At 58.8% G+C, this 19,960-nt stretch overlaps 1 protein-coding gene across 1 annotated transcript in view; it reads right to left on the reverse strand.

Moving 5' to 3' along the window:
• Nucleotides 1-12,248: 12,248 nt before the first annotated feature.
• CLIC6 (chloride intracellular channel 6) overlaps nucleotides 12,249-19,960 on the reverse strand; it is a 30,628-nt gene continuing 22,916 nt past the window's right edge. The window contains exon 6 of the mRNA XM_036351882.1: nucleotides 12,249-14,098. Coding sequence (XP_036207775.1) covers nucleotides 13,937-14,098 — 162 coding nt within the window. The 3' untranslated portion in view covers nucleotides 12,249-13,936. The remainder of the gene's footprint in view (nucleotides 14,099-19,960) is intronic.

Genomic DNA, 19,960 nt, shown 5'->3' on the forward strand with positions numbered 1-19,960 from the left:
TGTTCCCTGGACCTGAGTGAACGTCTGAGCCGCTGTGCTCGGTGCCAAAGGGAGCCGGCCTGTGGTCACAGGGCAGGTGAGCGGGAGGGGCTGGAAGCCCGTGGTGATGACTGATCAGGGCGAGGCCGTGTTTCCCGGCTGCGCTGCGCTGAGTGGGGAGCAGCCCACCAGGTGCCGCCTGTCCCGGGGGCCTGGGGCACCAGGGGGTCCATGGGCAGCGGCTGCGGCCAGGAGCCTGGCCTCTTGACCCAGGGCTGTGGGCCCCTCAGAGGCTGAGAAAGAGACTGAGGGACCGGGCGGGCACCTGTCCCAGCCGCCCCCGCCGCCTGGTCTCTTCCGCCAGCAGCCAAGCTCTCCCTCCAGAGCAGCTGAGCCCCGGCACCGGCATCCTCTCCGCCCGGCGGCCCTCACAGCTGGGCCAGGTCGGCAGCCGTGTCCTTAGCCAGACAGACCGTGGGTGTGGGTGCAGGTGGGGGTACGGGTGCGGGTGCGGGTGCGGGTGGGGGTGTGTGTGGGGATGCGGGTGCGGGTGGGGGTACGGGTGCGGGTGGGAGTGCGGGTGCGGGTGCGGGTGGGGTGCGGGTGGGGGTGCGGGTGGGTGTGGGGGTGCGGGTGGGGGTACGGGTGCGGGTGGGGGTGCGGGTGCGGGTGGGGGTGTGGGTGGGGGTGGGGGTGCGGGTGGGGGTGGGGGTGCCGGTGGGGGTGCTGGTGCAGAGGGGCAGGAGGGAGGACGCGCTGCAGGCACTTCCACAGCAAGAGGGGACACACCCGCCACAGCTTTCGTGGAGGGAATGTGAGACGTAACGTTGTTCATCACTGAGGACTGTTGTTTAAATACAGGTCAACGGGAGAGAAAAGTGGGATTCTTGGGGTGCAGGTCAGTGTTCCCGCCATCCCACGCACAGGTCAGGGACCGGCCTGGGGCTCAGCCAGCGACTTGCTCTCCCCCTGAATGCCGCCTCCCTGACCGCCTGCTCCCGCAGAGGGTCCTGCCGGGCATGGGCCACCTCAGTGGAGACTGGACTTGGTGGCTGTTCCGCTCGGAGCCTCTGCTGCCTCCCCTGCCCCTGCCTCCCCTGCCCCTGCCTCCCCTGCAGCTGCCTCCCCTGCCCGCTGCCTCCCCTGCCGCTGCCTCCCCTGCCCGCTGCCTCCCCTACCTGCTGCCTGCAGCTGGCATCTGGCTCAGACACAGAGCCCTTGGGAGGCTGGCACCCCAGGGAGATGGCAGCGTCTCCGTGAGGGCTGTCCCCTGCCTGCAGGGGGCTCAGCGCCTGAGCAGAGGGCGGGCCGGAGGGCAGCAGGGAGGTGCGCACCAGGGCCCCCGGCTGCCTGCACATGGGTCCCACCTGCACACGGGTCACCCAGCCGCCTGCACACAGGTCCCACCTGCACACAGGTCACCGCAGCCACTCGCACACGGTCCCACCCACACACGGGTTCCACCCGCACATGGGTCACCCAGCCGCCTGCACACAGGTCCCACCTGCACACAGGTCACCGCAGCCACTCGCACACGGTCCCACCCACACACGGGTCCCACCTGCACATGGGTCACCCAGCCGCCTGCACACGGGTCCCACCTGCACTCGGATTCCACCCGCACATGGGTCACCCAGCCACCTGCACATGAGTCCCTGCGGCCACCCGCACACGGGTCCCACCTGCACACAGGTCCCACCTACACACAGGTCCCCCCAGCCACCCGTTCATGGGTCCCCGGCCGCCTGCACACAGGTCCCGGCCCTCTGGCAGCACCTGCCCCCTCCCACTCAAGCAGCGAGTGGCAGGGAGAGGAAGAGGAACTGTGGTCCCCGGAAGACATGGCGCTTCTAGAGCTCAGCTGAGAGCCCGCGGGCAGCTCATCCACACGTGGTCCCCCGCGTGACCACCCCACACAGGTCAGGAGGGCGGGGGGGCTTCAGCCTCACTTCCAAACAGCAGGGAACTCGCCACGTCACCAGCCCTCGAGGTGCCTGTCTTTCCAGGAGTAGAAAGTGGGGGGGTCTCCCCCAAACTACCATGATCCTGTGGAACTTCCCCAGGCGGATCACTGGGCCGCCAGCAGTGCTGACGCCGGAGGTAAAAGGTCATATGCACGCGTGAGCGTGTCCTCAGTGATTCTGACAACTAAACACATTTAAGCCCGGCCAGCGTGGCTCAGTGGTTGAGCATCGACCTATGAACAAGGAGGTTCAATTCCCAATCAGGGCACAGGCCCGGGTTGCAGACTCGATCCCCAGTGTGGGGCGTGCAGGAGGCAGCCGGTCCTTGATTCTCTCTCATCATTGATGTTTCTGTCTCTCTCCCTCTCCCTTCCTCTCTGAAATCAATAAAAATATCTTTCAAAAAAATAAAAAGTGAAGACACACTGCCCTGGGCTGTGTGCGTGTCTGTGGTAAAGACCCGTGACGCTGACAAACTCCCTGCTTCCTGAACTCTCCTGCGTCCCCATCGGGGAAGGACGGAGGGCGGGAGGGGCTCCCTGGTCCTCGCTCACAGCCCCCACTTCTCTTCCTTCCCTGCCCGCCCCTCCCATCCCCGCTGCCTCCTGGGCCTCCCAGTGGCTCACTGGAGGCAACATCGATGGGGAAGCTCTGGAACCGAAGCGTCAAGTCCGCAGTCGCGTGTCTCCATTGGTCCCTGTGCAGGCGACTGCCTCGTCTCCCCCGCGACCCCACACCCCTCAGAGGATGAGAGCTGCAGGCCCGGGCACTGCGGGCACCGGGCACCATGGGGACCAGGCATATCTGGCACAGTGCTCAGAGCTGCCGCTCAGTGACATGGCCGACGCCCTCTGCCCTGGACGGGGCCACAAAGCCACCAAAGCTCCCGGTCCTTTTGTTTCGGCCAAGTAACGTCTCCAAGGAGCCAGCACCCCCAGGGCCTTGGCCACCACGGGGGCCCCCCAGTGACTCAGAGCCCTGAAAGAGGGACCCCAGGGGGACCCCCTCTACTGGGCTCCGTGGGCAGCCCGTGGCCTGTGGGGAAGGCAGATTTGCCAGTGGTTTCACCGGGACCCACAGGGCTGGGTGGGCTATCCGTGTCGCCCGAGGGAACTGTGACTTGAATGACACTCAGAACCCTAATCCAGCCCCTCAGACCAGAAGCAGCAGGACCGGCCGTGCACAGGGCTCCCTCGCCTCACAGCCCAGACCCATCAGGTAATTCCCAGGTCTGCTCGGTTCACGGCTCCCACGGCTCCCGTGGCTCCCTCGGCTCCCGCGGCTCCCACGGCTCCCTCCCTCGGAGGAGACCAGCGGGGCTGGGCTTCCCTCCAGGACAAGTGCTTGTGTGTCCAGCCCCGAAGGCGACCTAATCCAATCATCTGTCCCCTCCAGGCAGGTTCCAAAGCGGCTGCAGCCCAGGGCGGCCTAAGGCCCGACACTGGGGTTGGCTGCCCCCTTGCGGCTGCTCCGAGCACAGCAAGCCAACGGGACACAAACAATGCACCCATAATGGGAGGAAAGCAGGCGCTGGGTGAGAGGGAGAGCCTGGCACACCCGCCACGTCTAAAGAGAGGAAAAGAGAGCCTCACAAGCCCCCTTTTAGTCACGGCCGAGACGGACGGTGCTGCTGTGGAGGTCATAAGTCAATACCTCCCGCACGCAGCGAGAGGGCGCTCACACGATGACCCATCGCTCCTGTGCACCCGGAGGACGAAAGGAAGAACTGCCCTCCTTATTTATTTTTTAAAAAAATATATATATTATTGATTTTTTACAGAGAGGAAGGGAGAGGGATGGAGAGTTAGAAACATCGACGAGAGAGAAACATCGATCAGCTGCCTCTTGCACACCCCCTACTGGAGATGTGCCCACAACCAAGGTACATGCCCCTGACCGGAATCGAACCCAGGACCTTTCAGTCCGCAGGCCAACGCTCTATCCAGTGAGCCAAACCGGTCAGGGCTCAATATTTATTTTTTATTTGGAAGATCCGAAGCGAGAAGGCTGTGAAGAAGTCGAGGTCTGATTATGATTCCAGGCGCCGTGCCCACGGGGTGAATTGCCTGGCAACTTTGTGCAGCGCTGTTGTCTCCCTCTGCCTCCCACACCGTGGCCCAGCGCGGTGCGAGCCTCAGGACACGCAGGGAAGAGGAGGCCGCTCCCACGGCACGGTCCAGTCCTGAGGGCTGCCCGGGCCTCCTCCCCAGCAGACCAGCGAGGCCTTCGCCCCGAGCGCCCTGGTCTCCGGGGGTGCTGAGCTGTCTGTTCTCAGGATTTAGTGCCCTGGGCTGGCACGGGTAGGGACTTCTTGGTCCAGACAAAAATTTTTAAACCAATAAGCATACAAATATATATTTTATATTTTTTAATTGATTTCAGAGAGGAAGGGAGAGGGAGAGAGACAGAAACATCCATGATGAGAGAGAATCATTGATCAGCTGCCTCCTGCACGCCCCCTACTGGGGATCGAGCCTGCCACCTGGGCACATGCCATTGAGCCACACCAGCTGGGCACAAATACGTTTTTAAAAGCACACAACACACACACACACACAAAGTGTGTGCCCCAAGCTAAACTTTCTTCATTCCAGTTTTAGATTCATCGCATTTCCACCCTGGGCAGGCCTGGTGTCATGGGAGGCGGCTGGGCACAGACCTGCAGTGGCTCCCACAGGCAGGGGGAGGTGGTCGCAGTCAGCGCTCTTTGGGAAAGTTGGGGTGCAGCCAGGAATGGGTGCGCCAGCCCAGCTCACTGCACCTAGCCCACAGAAGGGGAACAGGTGTAACCCCTCTGCTCGCTCCGTGGTTCCCAGGACGGACCTAGATGTCTCCCAGCTGGGGCTGCGGTGCTGCCTGCTGTGCGAGGGAACAGGAAGAGACACAGGTGATGAACCCACGTCCCATAGCCAACTGCGTGGGGCCTCCTTCCCCACAGGAGCCGGACACAGCCAGCGAGGCCTGCGCACCTCCACCCTCCTCCCTGCTGCAACAAAAGAACGTTTTCCGATGAATACAGTTTTGGCGACTAGATTACCGTCTCGCATATTACACCTCGGTAAAACACTCTGAAGCTAGAGCCCGAATGCGTGCGTCTGGCCAATCCAGAGGCCTTTGGGGAGCCGGTGGCACCACGCTCTAAACATGACCTGAATGTTCCTGCAGAGATGCGGCTGTCCAGGTACACAGAGAGACCCACGTACCCAGAGACCCAGGTACACAGAGAGGCCCAGGTACACAGTGTGACGCAGGTACACGGTGTGACCCAGGTACACAGAGACCCAGGTACACAGAGAGACCCAGGTACACAGAGACCCAGGTACACAGAGAGCCCAGGTACACAGTGTGACCCAGGTACACGGTGTGACCCAGGTACACAGAGACCCAGGTACACGGTGTGACCCAGGTACACAGAGACCCAGGTACACAGAGACCCAGGTACACAGAGAGCCCAGGTACACAGAGACCCAGGTACACAGTGTGACCCAGGTACACAGTGTGACCCAGGTACACAGAGACCCAGGTACACAGTGTGACCCAGGTACACAGAGACCCAGGTACACGGTGTGACCCAGATACACAGAGAGCCCAGGTACACAGAGACCCAGGTACACAGTGTGACCCAGGTACACGGTGTGACCCAGGTACACGGTGTGACCCAGGTACACAGAGACCCAGGTACACAGAGACCCAGGTACACAGAGGCCCAGGTACACAGTGTGACCCAGGTACACAGTGTGACCCAGATACACAGAGAGGCCAGGTACACAGAGACTCAGGTACACAGAGACCCAGGTACACAGAGGCCCAGGTACACAGTGTGACCCAGGTACACAGAGACCCAGGTACACAGAGGCCCAGGTACACAGAGAGGCCCACCTCTCTCCGGTGCTTTAAAAACTTTACCAACTGCACCGACATGGATGGACCCGGCGGGTTGTGTGCTAAGTGAAACAAGTCAGACAGAGAACGACAAATACCTCTGACTTCATGTCTGTGCGCCTCTGGAAAGAAACCAAAGCAGATGAACAAACAAAACAAAACAGAAGCAGACGCATGGAGACAGAGAACAAACTGACGGTTGCCTGGGGAGCGGGTGGGGGTGGTGAAAGGCGCAGGGGAGTATGAGGTGCAAACCCACAGTCATCAAACAAATGAGCCGGGAGGGGCTTACAGAGCGCGCACAGAGGCAATAATATCACAGTCCCTGTGCGTGGTGGCGGGGCACTGGCCTCAGCATGGCGATCACACAGTACCGTATACACCTGTGGAGTTACTGTGTTGCAAATATAATATTGCATGCCAGCTATACCTTAATAAAAAGTTGTTTTTCCAATTAAAGTAATTTTGAAAGTTCGTGGCTCACCAGACCACTGTCACCACAATAAACATTTCCGTGGCGCCGTGAGGTTTTCCCAGTGTTACCTCGTGGAATCACACGGGTGGGGACTGTAAGGACTGGCGGCCGTGGTAAAGAGTGGCTGGCGATGGAGATGACAAATGGGGACGGCTCCCAGCGGGAAGGCGGAGAGGTGGCCGCGGCCTCTCAGGGCCGCTGGACGGAGGGAGGGGTCCGGCTACGGTGCGCGGTGCCTGTTTCGGTGTCAGGAGCGACCTGGACGGAGGGGGGCTCCTCTCAGGACCCAGGCCCAGGGGGTCTTCTTGGGGCACCTGGAGCAGAGCTGGCAGCCCCCGTTGCAAACAGCTGTGGAGGGCGGTGGCTTCCCGCAGGCGCTGTAGACAGTCAGAGAGGCGCCCCTCCATCTTCCTAGAGAGGCAGGTGGGGCTCTCAGTGGCGCTGGGGAGAGAAGGGGTGCTCAGAGCCTCCCAACCAGAGGAGTCCTTCACTGCCGGTTCTGCTCCCTGACCCGGAGGCCGGTTCCGCTCCCTGACCCGGAGGCCGGTTCCGCTCCCTGACCCGGAGGCGGGTTCCGCTCCCTGACCCGGAGGCCGGTTCCGCTCCCTGACCCGGAGGCCGGTTCCGCTCCCTGACCCGGAGGCCGGTTCCGCTCCCTGACCCGGAGGCCGGTTCCGCTCCCTGACCCGGAGGCGGGTTCCGCTCCCTGACCCGGAGGCCGGTTCCGCTCCCTGACCCGGAGGCCGGTTCCGCTCCCTGACCCGGAGGCCGGTTCCGCTCCCTGACCCGGAGGCCGGTTCCGCTCCCTGACCCGGAGGCCGGTTCCGCTCCCTGACCCGGAGGCCGGTTCCGCTCCCTGACCCGGAGGCCGGTTCCGCTCCCTGACCCGGCGGCCGGTTCCGCTCCCTGACCCGGAGGCGGGTTCCGCTCCCTGACCCGGAGGCCGGTTCCGCTCCCTGACCCGGAGGCGGCGCTGCCTTGGGAGGCCCAGCCCGGCCACCAGGAAGGAGCCCCCTTCTCCGCTCTCTCCCAGGCGTCCATGCTCAGGCACTTGCCCATCCTCTCTCCCGGCGGGTCCCAGAGCTGCAGGGAAGCCCCCCACAGAGGAGCCCCGGGACCGGCCGGCGGAGGCCAGGCAGCTCCTGGCGCAGGCACTCAGAGTCCCAGTTAGGGACGGTGGGGGACCCAGGTAGGCAGAAGCTGCAGCCTGAGGACACGCTGATGGGATACAAAACCCAGACGCCAGTGTGGTCTTCCAGAAGCATCCACATGGACTCGGCACCCACACGGGCCACATTCACACTCTTCACTCAAGTAAAGTGAGCCACTTCTGAAATCATTTTAAACAGCTTTTTAAAAAATATATATTTTTATTGATTTCACAGAGGAAGGGAGAGGGAGAGAGAGAAACATCGATGATGAGAGAGAATCATGGATTGGCTGCATTCTGAACCCCCACGCCCCTTACTGGGGATCGAGCCCCCAGCCCGGGCATGTGCCCTGACCGGAATCGGACTGCGACCTCCTGGTGCATATAGGTCAGTGCTCAACCCCTGAGCCAGGCCGGCAGGCACTTCTGAAATGACTTTAAAGGGGGGCATGCTTTGTCCCTGAATAACCTCTTCTATCTTAAAAGGTCATCAAAAACATTGCATACTGGGCTACTGCTTGTGAGAAGTGTCTGAATTAACCCAGAGTCCCCTGCACCGATTCCTGGGCAACTTAAGCCCCGGCCAGAGGAGACCGACCTTGACCGTGGCCGGAGCTCATCTCTGCGGGGTAAGAGCAGCCACTGTGGCCTGGTCCTCCTGCCAGCGTCCTGTTGGTGGCTGAGTGTCACACACCAGCTCCGCTGTGCATTCCGCTTCCTGCCCTACAAGGGTTTACTGAGACCCCCGGTAAAAATCCAAGCTGAGTGGGGGGATGGGGGGACATGGGGATAAGGACACATATGTAATAACTTAATCAATAAAAAAATTAAAAAATATATATCCAAGCTGAGTACTCTGGCTGCTCCCACCCCTCCCAGGCCCCAGGCCCACCCTCGCCCCACCCTGCCCCTCCCAGACCCTCCCTCACTCCTCCCAAACCCTCCCTCACTCCTCCCAGACCCTCCCTCACTCCTCCCAGATCCTCCCTCACTCCTCCCAGACCCTCCCTCACCCCTCCAAGGCCCCACCCGCCCCTCTCAGACCCTCCCCGCCCCTCCCAGGCCCTCCCAGGCCCCTAGAGGAGACTCTCAGATGTGTGTGTGTGTGTGTGAGAGAGTGTGTATGTGTGTGTGAGAGTGTGTGTGTGTGTGTGTGTTTGAGTGTGTGTGTTTGTGTGAGTGTGTGTGTGAGTGTGAGTGTGTGTGTGTGCGTGTGTGTGAGTGTGTGTGTGTATGTGAGTGTGTGTGTATGTGTGTGTGTGAGAGTGTGTGAGTGTGTGTGTGTGTGAGTGTGTGTGAGTGTGTGTGAGAGTGAGTGTGTGTGTGTGTGTGTGAGTGTGTGTGTGTGTGTGTGAGTGTGAGTGTGTGTGTGTGAGTGTGTGTGAGAGTGTGTGTGTGTGTGAGTGTGTGTGTATGTGTGTGTATGTGTGTGAGTGTGTGTGAGTGTGAGTGTGTGTGTGTATGTGAGTGTGTGTGTGTGTGAGAGTGTGTGAGTGTGTGTGTGTGTGTGTGAGTGTGTGTGAGTGTGTGTGAGAGTGAGTGTGTGTGTGTGTGTGAGTGTGTGAGTGTGTGTGTGTGTGTGAGTGTGAGTGTGTGTGTGTGAGTGTGTGTGAGAGTGAGTGTGTGTGTGTATGTGTGTGTGAGTGTGTGTGTATGTGTGTGTATGTGTGTGAGTGTGTGTATGTGAGTGTGAGTGTGTGTGTATGTGAGTGTGTGTGTGTGTGTATGTGAGTGTGAGTGTGTGTGTGTATGTGAGTGTGTGTGTGTGTGAGAGTGTATGTGAGTGTGTGTATGTGTGTGAGAGTGTGTGTGAGTGTGTGTGTATGTGTGTGTGAGAGTGAGTGTGTGTGTGAGTGTGTGTGTGTGTGAGTGTGTGTGTATGTGAGTGTGTGTGTATGTGTGTGTGAGAGTGAGTGTGTGTGTGAGTGTGTGTGTGTGTGTGTGAGTGTGTGTGTGTGTGTGTGTGTGTGGCTTGCCTCACCCCTGCGGTCCTGTGTGCTGGGCGGGGCGTGCGGGCAGCTGGACTCACCTTCCTCCAGGCATGACTTGCTCCACAAGCAGCTTCGGGCACTAAGCTCTCCCCGGTTCTGGGTTCCAGATCCAGTGGCTTTTCTTCGTTGTGATGCATGTGCGAGAGCCAGGCCCGGGAGCAGCCTGGGAAGGTGTCCTGCGCAGGTGGCCAAGGCCCCTCTGTGCCCCCAGCTCCAAACGCCGGGCGGACCCCACAGGGCTTCGGGGCGACCTGCAGGGGCTGCAGGGCCGGTGCAGGTGCGGAGGTGGTGGTCCCTGCAAGGTGGCGCGTCACACATCACCTGGGAACCTCTGCCAACCGGGCAGCGTCCACCTGCCCAGAAGCCCAGCGGCACCCTCCCCGCGCGAGTCCCAGTGACATGCGGGTGCTGTGAACGGTCTCCTCAGCTCCCCGGCGGCCGGGCAGGGCACCCCGAGGTCTCAGAGTCAGGGGTGCTGCCTGGTCCTGGGGGGAGGGTCACACCGCTTCTGCAGCCACCCCACCCCCACCCCCCAACGGAGGGCGGGTCTGGGGTCCAGTCCTGAGGCCCGAGCGCCCCACCCTGGTGGCGACCTGCTCAGGGAGCCCAGAGCCGGACATGTGCTCAGGATGAAGACAGAAAGCCTGGCTCTGAGGATCGCACGGGCTGAAACCACACACTCACGTCTAGTCAGGGAAACGGTGTTTATCTCTGCCAACATTACCTTTTTTAAAAAATATATGTTTGTTTTGACTTGGGAGAGAGGAAGGGAGAGGGAGAGAGAGAATCGGCGGTGGGCTGGGCTGCCTCCTGCTCGCCCCACACTGGGATGGAGCCTGCAGCACTGGCTTATGCCTTGAGGCCTGGAATCGAACCCTCACCTCCTGGTTCAGAGGTCCACGCACAACCGGCGCACTGAGCGGCGAGTGAGCTAGAGGCTGAGAACAAAGCCAGCAGCTTTGACTAGATTTGTCTCCCCCTAAAAAAATCATGTTGTTCCCAGAACATAAAAACACAAGAATAAAAATCGTTTAAAAACACACTTTTTAAATTTAATTTTTTTTAAAATAGCGACATTGTGTGATTGAACATCTCTCAGGAGGAGGCGGTCTGGGAAACACCCCACGCGGGACTCGGTCAGCCTCAGCTCTGGGGCTGAGAGTCCCCGGCTTCTCCGAGGCGGGGAGCATGTCACAGCTCAGCTGCGTGAGGAGCGTTTGTTATTAAAATCAGAGCATTTTGTGGCTAAAAAGGACACCCGAGACTCCATGGGCCCAGTTCCTCTCTTGGCGATACAAGGCCTGAGGCCTGAGGCCCGTGGTCCGGACCTCGCGAGGTCTGGGCAGGTGACCGCCCATTGGGCCAGGCCTCACCTGGTCACGGGTGCACGCGAGCCCCAGCGCAGCCCTCCTCCTCCCACGGTTACACCCCCCGACGGGGAGGGCCACCTGCAGGCGGCACAGCTTCCGGCTGTGAGAACAGTTCTGGGGGCGGCCGGCCTGTGGGCTCGGGCCGGTCCCATCTGACATGACACACGGAAGAGCAAAACCAGGCGAAAACTGCAGCCCCGGGCGGGGCGGCTTCCACGGCAGCCTGAGCCCACGGAGCGCCACATGACTGGGCGGCTGTTCCCGCTTCCCAGGTGAGAAGAGCAAGGCTCCGAGAGACTGACTGATCACTCGGACGTGTGTCTCCAACAGGCCTTCCCCGGGCTAAGCCCGCTCTCTCACCCCCGGTGCTGGGCGGCGTCCAGAAATCCACCTTGGCAACACTCCGGGTTCCGATCAACCTACACTGGGGCTGTGTGCAGCGTGAAGCCCCCCTTTTCTCACTGTCGGGTCTCTTGGGCCAAAGAAAGGGGACCCCTCCCCCAGAGAACCTCTCACAGCTGGAAGGAGGGGTTCTCCCCCCATGTGTGCCTACTTGCCTTCTGCCTGGTGGGTTTGAAGAACTGGGCATTTGTTTCCGAAACCACATGTAGCAAAGACTGATGCCAGCCCAGCGGCCCCAACCATTTCTGCCCCCCCACCACGAGAGCAGCTTTGCAGGGGGTGGGGCAGGGGGTGGGGGGCGGGGCTCCTGCAGGAATGCCACGAGTTACAGCTGCATGTGAAAGCGAGGTCCCTGGCAGCAGCACATCCTATATAATAAAAGGCTAATATGTGAAATGACCAGTCGCTATGATGCACACTAACCACCAGGGGGCAGACGCTCAATGCAGGAGCTGCCCCCTGATGGTCAGTGCGCCAGGAGCCGGGCTCACTGCTGGCGAGCACAGCGGCAGTGGCGAGAGCCTCTCCCGCCTCCGTGGCATCCTCCGAGGGCTCCTGGACTGCGAGAGGGTGCAGGCTGGGCTGAGGAAATCCCCCCCCCCAGTGCACGAATTCCGTACACTGGGCCTCTAGTGTCATAATAAGTGTGCATAGCGACAAGTGTCCCTAGACGTCCACGTGACCCATCGTGAGGCATGTAAACGTCCCATCACTGCGTGGTACACGGGAGACTAACGTCATATTGTTTGCCAGTCACACTTGGGTTTAAAAAATGTTCTTAGACCCCCAGAGTCAGCAGGGCCTCTCCACACCCACCCGGACGGGACGTCACAGGCATCCTTTCCGACCTGAGGCCCCGGGGAAACGTCTTGTGGTTCACACTCAGCTCGGCTGACTCTCAACCAACCACACTCATCTCTGGCGCCGCGCTCGCCACTTTAAAGAACACCCATGTCCTTTCCCCTTTTCCTCCATCTCAGTGGAGAATGCAAAGCGAAAACAAGCAAATAAATAAGGACATCAGTTCCACCCAAGCAGCTTTGTAATTGGTTTAATTTTAAGGCGTGTGGCGTTGATGAGATCACGGTTAACGTCTGAAAGTGCCAGGTTAGCGGTAGTGACAGAGGGTAGTCCGTGCACGGACCCAGTTTGAAGGTGACATCGCAAAACTCGCTTACACATCTGGCTCCTAAGCAGCGGTGACGCGTGTACTGGTGACACGTGCAGACGCCGCGACTCTCCCTGGACGTTGCTCGATGGGTCCCAGACCAGTGAGACCCCATCTGACCTTCCTCCAAACGACCCCCATCGCGCTGGCGCAGTCTCTTCCTTTAATGAGCATTTGAGCGGGAGCCACAGGCCCGATCCGCTCTCCAGGAGGGTTTCTGAGATGAGTGTCAATGTCAGAGGAAGGCGGGCAGGTAACACTGAAGCCCTGGGAGGTCTTGTCCTCCCGCCTGGGGCCTGAGCGGAGCCCCACCGGCCCACACCAATGGGCTGCAGGGACGCGGGCGGGGAGCCCCGGCTGCCAGAAAGCTCTGCCTCAGTGGTTTCCACTTCCTCCCAGCCCGACCGGTTACCAGAGCTGCCGCCGTCGCCGTGAACTTCATCTCTCTGGGTTTTCCCGTCCTGATCCCGAGATGACATGACAAAGGGCAGAGCAGCAGCGAGAACCAGGCTGGCCCACGGGTCACTGAACAGGCGCAGTGCCCAGGCTTAGAGAGCGGCCGTGGGCCGGGATCTAGGGCTCAATTCACCTGTAACCCAGGGCAGGGAATTCTCTCTCTCCCTGCGGCTGAGGCTGAGAGTCCCCCTGGGGGCAGGTCTCCGTGTGAGGGGAGGGGAGAGAAGGCCGGGAGCAGGGCTGGGATGCAGGCTCCCCTGGGCCCTGAGGCGAGGGCATCACCTCGGCAGAGCGGGGCCAGCACAGCTCCTGGTCCCTGCCGGTCCCTGCGGGTCTGTGGACTCCCCCGCTCTCCACCCTGGAAACCCGGTGGCAAGCACCTCCCTAGCCCTGCATGGCCGGCGGTTTGTTCTGGGTCCTCCACAGCGATCCCCGAGGCATCACAAGAGGCCCCCTCGCCAGTCCTTCAAAATAACGTACTGCAGTGTCAGGCAGGAATGAAGTGTTGGGGGGGCAGGACAGGGTGGGGGGGAGAAGAGAGAGACACGGAAGGTCTGGAGACGCCCAAGTCGGTTATCAGTGGTTATCTCAGGGCAGTGAAATTTCAAGTGATCTTTTTCTTCTATCTCTACTCTCTGACATTGTGTAAAATGTTAAAATCGGCACCTGTTACTGGGTAATTACAAAAACAGCTGTTTCATTCTGAAAAAAGTTAAAATACTATTAGAGAGAAAAGCAGGCTAACGACTTGAGAATATCAGAGGCAGACGCCGTTTTCATTAAAGGAGGCACTGAGCCCAAACCTGATTTGCTTTGGAACTTAAACTGCAAAACACGTGCCCTGGGCATCCCGACGCCGGTGACCGTCAGAGGCGGTGACGAAGAGGAACGACAGACGGAGGGGACAGCAGGCAGCGCCGGTGCTGCTCAGAGGCACGCGGGAGGGGACGTGACAGCCCCGTGCCGTTTGGTGGTAAGAGGGCCAGTCTGGGGCGTTACTAAAACGGGGGCGCTCTCTGCAAAGGGTGGCTATTGAGGGAGACGCAGAGGGCACCGTCCAGAGCCGCGCCGGCCGGGCCGGGCCGGGCCAGGCCCCCCTTCACTTCATCCTCTTGGCCACGTCCGAGTAGGCGAGCTCGATCTCCCGGTCGGCCGGGCACGTGTTGGTGAACTCGTCCCGGGCGTAGGCGTTTCTCAGGTACCTGGAGATGCCCGTCATTTCAGAGGGAAATTCAAAGTCTCGGTACCGCTTGGCCACGATCTGAAAACGAAGAGGAGACGGTCAGAGGGGAACCCACCAGCGCGGCCACTCGAGGAGATGGCGCACTCCCTGAGGGGGGCCCTCTGCCACCCCAAGGCCCCGGCGGCAGGGGTGACGCTGACTTCGCAGGGGACACACTGGGGACGGGGCAGGTTAGAGAGGTACCGGCCTCCACACAGTGGCTCCAGGCCATGCCGCCCACAGTTCTCACAGCCACCCGGCTCTGTGTCCCGTGGACTCCCCTGCGGCCCAGGTTCCTCTCCGGGGGCTGTGCTCCCGGGGGCTGGGGGTGAAGGATTCAGGATGGATCTTCAGTTCGGACTGTGCTCAGTCCTCTGTGAAGTCCACGCGGGGCCTCCTGGATCCCACGTGTCTGTGTGAGGCCTGCAGACACCCACCTTCTGCCACTGAGGGTCCTTGCATTGTGGTCGGCCGGGTGCGGAGGACAGACTCAAGTCCTCACCCCGGGGACACGGTAGGGGCAGGGAACCGACAGGAAATGTCACGGACAACACAACAGTGCGATGTTCCCTTGGCTGCAGGGGTGCTGTTGGGGAGGTAGTCACAAAGGAAATATCCCCTGTGAGGATACTGTCCGTGTCCTAGGGCTGCCCTGACAGCACCACGAGCTGGGCGGCTGACAACACAGCTTCCTTCTCTGAGTCCTGGTGGACTGAAGTCCAAGATCGAGGTGTCAGGGGGCCATGCCCTCTGCAGGCCATGGGGGACTGTGTCTGGTCCCCCTCCCGGTTCCTGCCGGTTCCCGGTCCTGTGACAGCGGAATGCCACTCCTCACGGTTTTCGCCCTCTGTCTCTGTGCCCAATGTCCCCCTTTTTATAATCATATTGGTTGGGGCCCCCCGACTCCAATATAACCTCACGTGACCCTACTAATCAGACAGGAACCGCCAAGACCCTGTTCCCAAATCAGGTCACGTTCCAAGGTCCTGGCGTTGGGGTTTCACCATATGAATTTGGGGGACACAGCTCATCCCCTCACAGGGATCTGGGGCTACAAAAACCAGCTCTGATGTGTGCGTTGGATCTGGGGTGTCTGAGTGAAGCCACCTGGGGCTTAACCACAGACTAGAAGGTCTTTGGGCTTGTTTCTCGGATGGGGGGGCGGGGCGGCAGCCACGGACGCGGTGTGGCCGCAAACAGGACGCGTGGCCTGGAGAAAGCCCCTGCTTCGCTTCCCATCTCCCCCGGGAGTCCCTGCCCACTGGTGCCCGTGGCAGCCATCCCACTCTCCCGGTGCTTGCGTTTGCCCGCTTTCTCTCTGCCATCGCGGCTTTTGTTTGTTTTGAATATATATTTTTATTGATTTCAGAGAGGGAGGGAGAGGGAGAGAGATAGAAGCATCAATGATGAGAGAGAAGCATCGGTTGGCTGCCTCCTGCACGCCCCACACCAGGGATCGATCCTGAAACCCATGCATGTGCCCTGACCGGGAATCAAACCGTGACCTCCTGGTTCATAGGCCAACACTCAACCACTGAGCCACCCGGCCGGACAAGGGCATATTGTTTAAACTGAAGGCCTGGGGCATCCTTTAGTGCCGGGGTCCAACCCCAGCAGGTCCAGGGGTCCCCAAAGGTATGGACGGAGTTGGCGAAGAAGGAATGACACAGAGACAGTGTTCAGTTGATCAGCAGCCTAGCCAGGATCTCCACCCAGGATCTCCAGCCAAGTTCTGGTTTGGATCTCCAGAGAGGTTCTGCTTAGGATCTCCATCCAGGTTCTGTGTCCATGTTCTCTCGCTAGGTTCTCCAGCCAGGTTCAGTCACCAGGTTCTAGTCAGGTTCTCTTGCCAATTTCTGTAGTCAGGTTCAGTCCAGGATCTTTTGCCATGTTCTCTCCAGCGAAGTTCTTCTGTCTCTAGGTTCTGTGTAGGTTCTGTCTTCTTAGTTCTGTGTTCTAAGTTCTGTGTTCTAAGTTCTGACTTGTTACATCTGTATTTATACCAGTTGATTCAATCCTATCAATCTCTATTCCAAAGGTTAGGGCGTTTCTTATCTCCATTCCAGGGAGTAAAGATTATGTAGCTTAAGCATGATTGTTCATAGTTAAAGTGATTAATTACCCGCCTGGCACTTAGTTAAGAGGTTTTATTCCCTCCCTAACTTCAGGGGAAAATCCCTACCTGGGGAAACAACCTTTCTCAGAGACCTTGGTTAAAACACATAGTGCCAAGAAGGTGAGCAAACATATTAAGAACAGTATGCCATATATGCCAGGTCCCTTGAAACAGCAAGCATGGACCGGCTCCCGGCACTTTAGTTCAAAGTGACTTTCCCTCTGCGCCCCCTTTTTTTGGTTTCCCTTTCTGTCCCCTTGTGCCTGGTCGTGTCCATCTGGAGCTTCCCTCCGGGTTCCTTTCCACTTGGTTTGGGGCGGTTTTCTCAGGCCCACCCTCCAAGCCCCGGCTCACGCCTGCACCGTCCATTTCTACTTCCTGTGGCCTCTCATCTAGCCTCTACGTCTGAAGTGAGTTATTTGTCTTCTTCCTGAGCTCTGCCTGCCTGATTGTCCTCTTCTCAGTGACGTTATACTTATTTTTGACATCTGCGTGTTGCCTTTGAGTTTTTTTCTCCAAAGATCCATGTACTCCTCCATTTCTCCGAGGCTGTAGAGACGCGTCTGTCTGGAATGTTCCGTAATTTACGGGAGCAATTCTTCATCAGATGCGTGTTTCCACCGCCTTTCCCTCCGGCTTCCCGTCTCCTTACCCTCCCTCCCCTTTTTGATCATCTGCTTCCACATGAGTTCTTTCTGGTTGTGAATCATCTTTGAACAAGGAAGACCCATTGCGCCAACCATGTGCTTAACACCAGTGTGAAGGGCCCAGGGAGTGAGACGGGGCCGCTGGTTGGCCAATTTGAATATTTACCCTCAAACAGTCTCTCCAAAGACTGCTCTACACTCTGTCACAGGGGACGCGTTAGGGTCAGGGTCCAGGGGAGGCATCCTCCGCTCTGAGGCTCACCGATTAGGCAGGAGGCCACCTTGGCTGAAAATGAAGCTCAGGCCCTGGTGTGTGTGGCTCAGTTGGTTGGAGCATCATCCTGGGCACCAGGAGGTCACAGGTTCAATTCCCGGACAGGGCACTTACCTAGGTTGCAGGTTTGATCCCCAGTTGGGGTGCAGTCTGGGCGTGTATGGGAGGCAACAGATAGATGTATCTCCCTCACATCGATGCTTTTCTACCTCCCCCCTCTCTAAAAAGAAAGAAAGGAAGAAAGAGAAAGAGAGGAAGGGAGGGAGGAAGAAAGAGAGAGAGAGAGAGAGAGAGAGAGAGAGAGAGAGAGAGAGAGAGAGGCAAGCTCAGGTCATTTACGTCTCGTCAGCAGCCACAAAGCAAAATGCCACTTCCCTTCTCTCCTCCACTGCACCTCCCGCCCTGTCCTCTGGGTCAGGGGACAGTGACAGAATGCAAACAAGGTGCCACCGTGGCTCCTCCTCCAGCTCTGCCCCCCAGAGGCCTCCGCTCCCAGGTGATCTCCGCCTCCTCGGACAGAGACGCTGTGCTGGCTCTCAGGCTGCGGGATGGACCCTAGCGCCACCCGGCCTTGCTGAAGACCGGACGCATGCCGTCCCTGCGGCAGTCACTCTGGGTGGCGTCCCTCAGTCCTCCGCTGGAGTCTGTCCCTTCCTGGTCGTGTGACAGACGGAGCCAATGCTGGGTTTCAGGACGGGGAATAAATGACAAAGCCCTCTGTCAGACCCTCCTCTTTCACCATAAATCCCTTCAGACTGACTCTCCTGTCCTGTGGGAAATGCTCGGCCGGCGAGACCGCGAGGCTGTGTGGTATCTGAGTGCCAAGGGGCTTTGGAGACTCGGCTGATGGGTTCTATATGGGAGCCATGGACGGCTTTACTTCGCTCTGAATGCTTTGTTAAAACTGAAATGTGAAATGCTTTTGTCACAGGAGCACCATCGCCAAGGCCGCAGGCGGGAGGGTTAACACGCTCTCATTAGGTCTCAGGTGTCAGCACTGGCAACGTTACTTATATTGTCGTTATAACGCTACAAAGCTATTTACTATGCTCTTTTCAGAACCCTCCCTTGTGGGATCAGAAATATCTTTAAGGCTAGAATTTCACAGGTACCTTCGAGCACAACAGGAAAGAGAGAAGAAAAAAGAAACCGGGGCAGGGCAGGGCAGGGCTTGGGCCGGGAGAAGGAAGAAGTGCAGGCAGGGCACGGCGGGGGCAGGGGCGGTGCCCACAGGAGCCTCAGGGCCACAGGCTGTGCGAACCCATCCGTACACCTCTAACTGGTGTGTATTAGAGCACAGCGGCGCTGGGTCGTCTCTCCCATCCCCCATCCTTCTAGACCAGTGGTTGGCAAACTGCGGCTCGAGAGCCACATGCGGCTCTTTGGCCCCTTGAGTGTGGCTCTTCCACAAAATACCGACTTCTGAGCATGGGCCACGAAGTTTCTTTTCTTTTTTATTTTTTTTAATATATTTTATTGATTTTTTACAGAGAGGAAGGGAGAGGGATAGAGAGTTTGAAACATCGATGAGAGAAACATTGATCAGCTGCCTCCTGCACACCCACTCCTGGGGATGTGCCCGCAACCAAGGTACATGCCCCTGGCCAAAATCGAACCCAGGACCCTTCAGTCTGCAGGCCGACGCTCTATCCACTGAGCCAAACCGGTTAGGGCTGGGCCACGAAGTTTCAATCGCACTGTACGTGCGCGCCCGCACGTGGTATTTTGTGGAAGAGCCACACTCAAGGGGCCAAGCCGCAGTTTGCCGACCACTGTTCTAGACCAGTGGTTCTCAACCTTCTGGCCCTTTAAATACAGTTCCTCATGTTGTGACCCAACCATAAAATTATTTTCGTTGCTACTTCATAACTGTAATATTGCTACTGTTATGAATCATAATGTAGATATCTAATATGCAGGATGGTCTTAGGCGACCCCTGTGGAAGGGTCGTTCAACCACCAAAGGGGTCGCGACCCACAGGTTGAGAACCGCTGTTCCAGACCAAGGACCCAGCTCTGGACCCAGTGGGGTATGAATAATAAAGATGCCCTCGGAATAAGACTTCTTCCTGGGGCATCTGAGGTCACTGAGGGCTCAGGGCATAGCAGTGGTGACGACGACCTAGTAGCTGACACGTGTAGGTGACAGGGGCTGGGGTACCCCTGCGGGACAGCCACGGCCCAGCATTCCAGGGGGGACCATCAGCCCCCGGATCTCAGGGCCACTCCTGGAATTCTGAGTTAGACGGTCAGGGGCCAGGTTGAGGGGTTCCCGCTTCCACAATTCCTATGCCTTCCCGAGCTGAAATCAGCTGAAATCTCGTCTGAATTCTCGTGCAGAAGAACCGCAGTCCCAGGGCATCTCTCAACCCTAATGATGCATGACCCGTGACTTTCACTTCACGCGCAACATCTGGGGAGACAGGACGCCAGATGCGGCCGCGGCCAAGCCAGAGAGCTGTCCCTGCTCCCCAGCTGTGGGGTTGATGTTAAGAACTGAGACTGCTGCCCGGCCAGTGTTGCTCAGTGGTTGAGCATCGACCTATGAACCAGGAGGTCATGGTTCCATTCCTGGTCAGGGCACAGGCCCAGGTTGCGGGCTTGATCCCTAGTAGGGGGCATGCAGGAGGCAGCCAATCGGTGATTCTCTCTCATCATTGATGTTTTTATCTCTCTCCCTCTCCCTTCCTCTCTAAAATCGACAAAAATATATTTAAAAGAAAGAAAAAAGGAGAGAAGGAGAGAGAGAGAGAATATGAACTAACTGAGGTTGTTAACCCCCACGTGGGAGTGGGCCGGCCCCTCACGGAGCGTGGCTGCCTGGCCGTCACCACACCCGGCGGCCGTCCCAGTTCATCTCACAG

Source organism: Myotis myotis, unplaced genomic scaffold (assembly GCF_014108235.1).
Source record: "Myotis myotis isolate mMyoMyo1 unplaced genomic scaffold, mMyoMyo1.p scaffold_m19_p_2, whole genome shotgun sequence".
In the NCBI taxonomy this organism is placed as follows: domain Eukaryota; kingdom Metazoa; phylum Chordata; class Mammalia; order Chiroptera; family Vespertilionidae; genus Myotis; species Myotis myotis.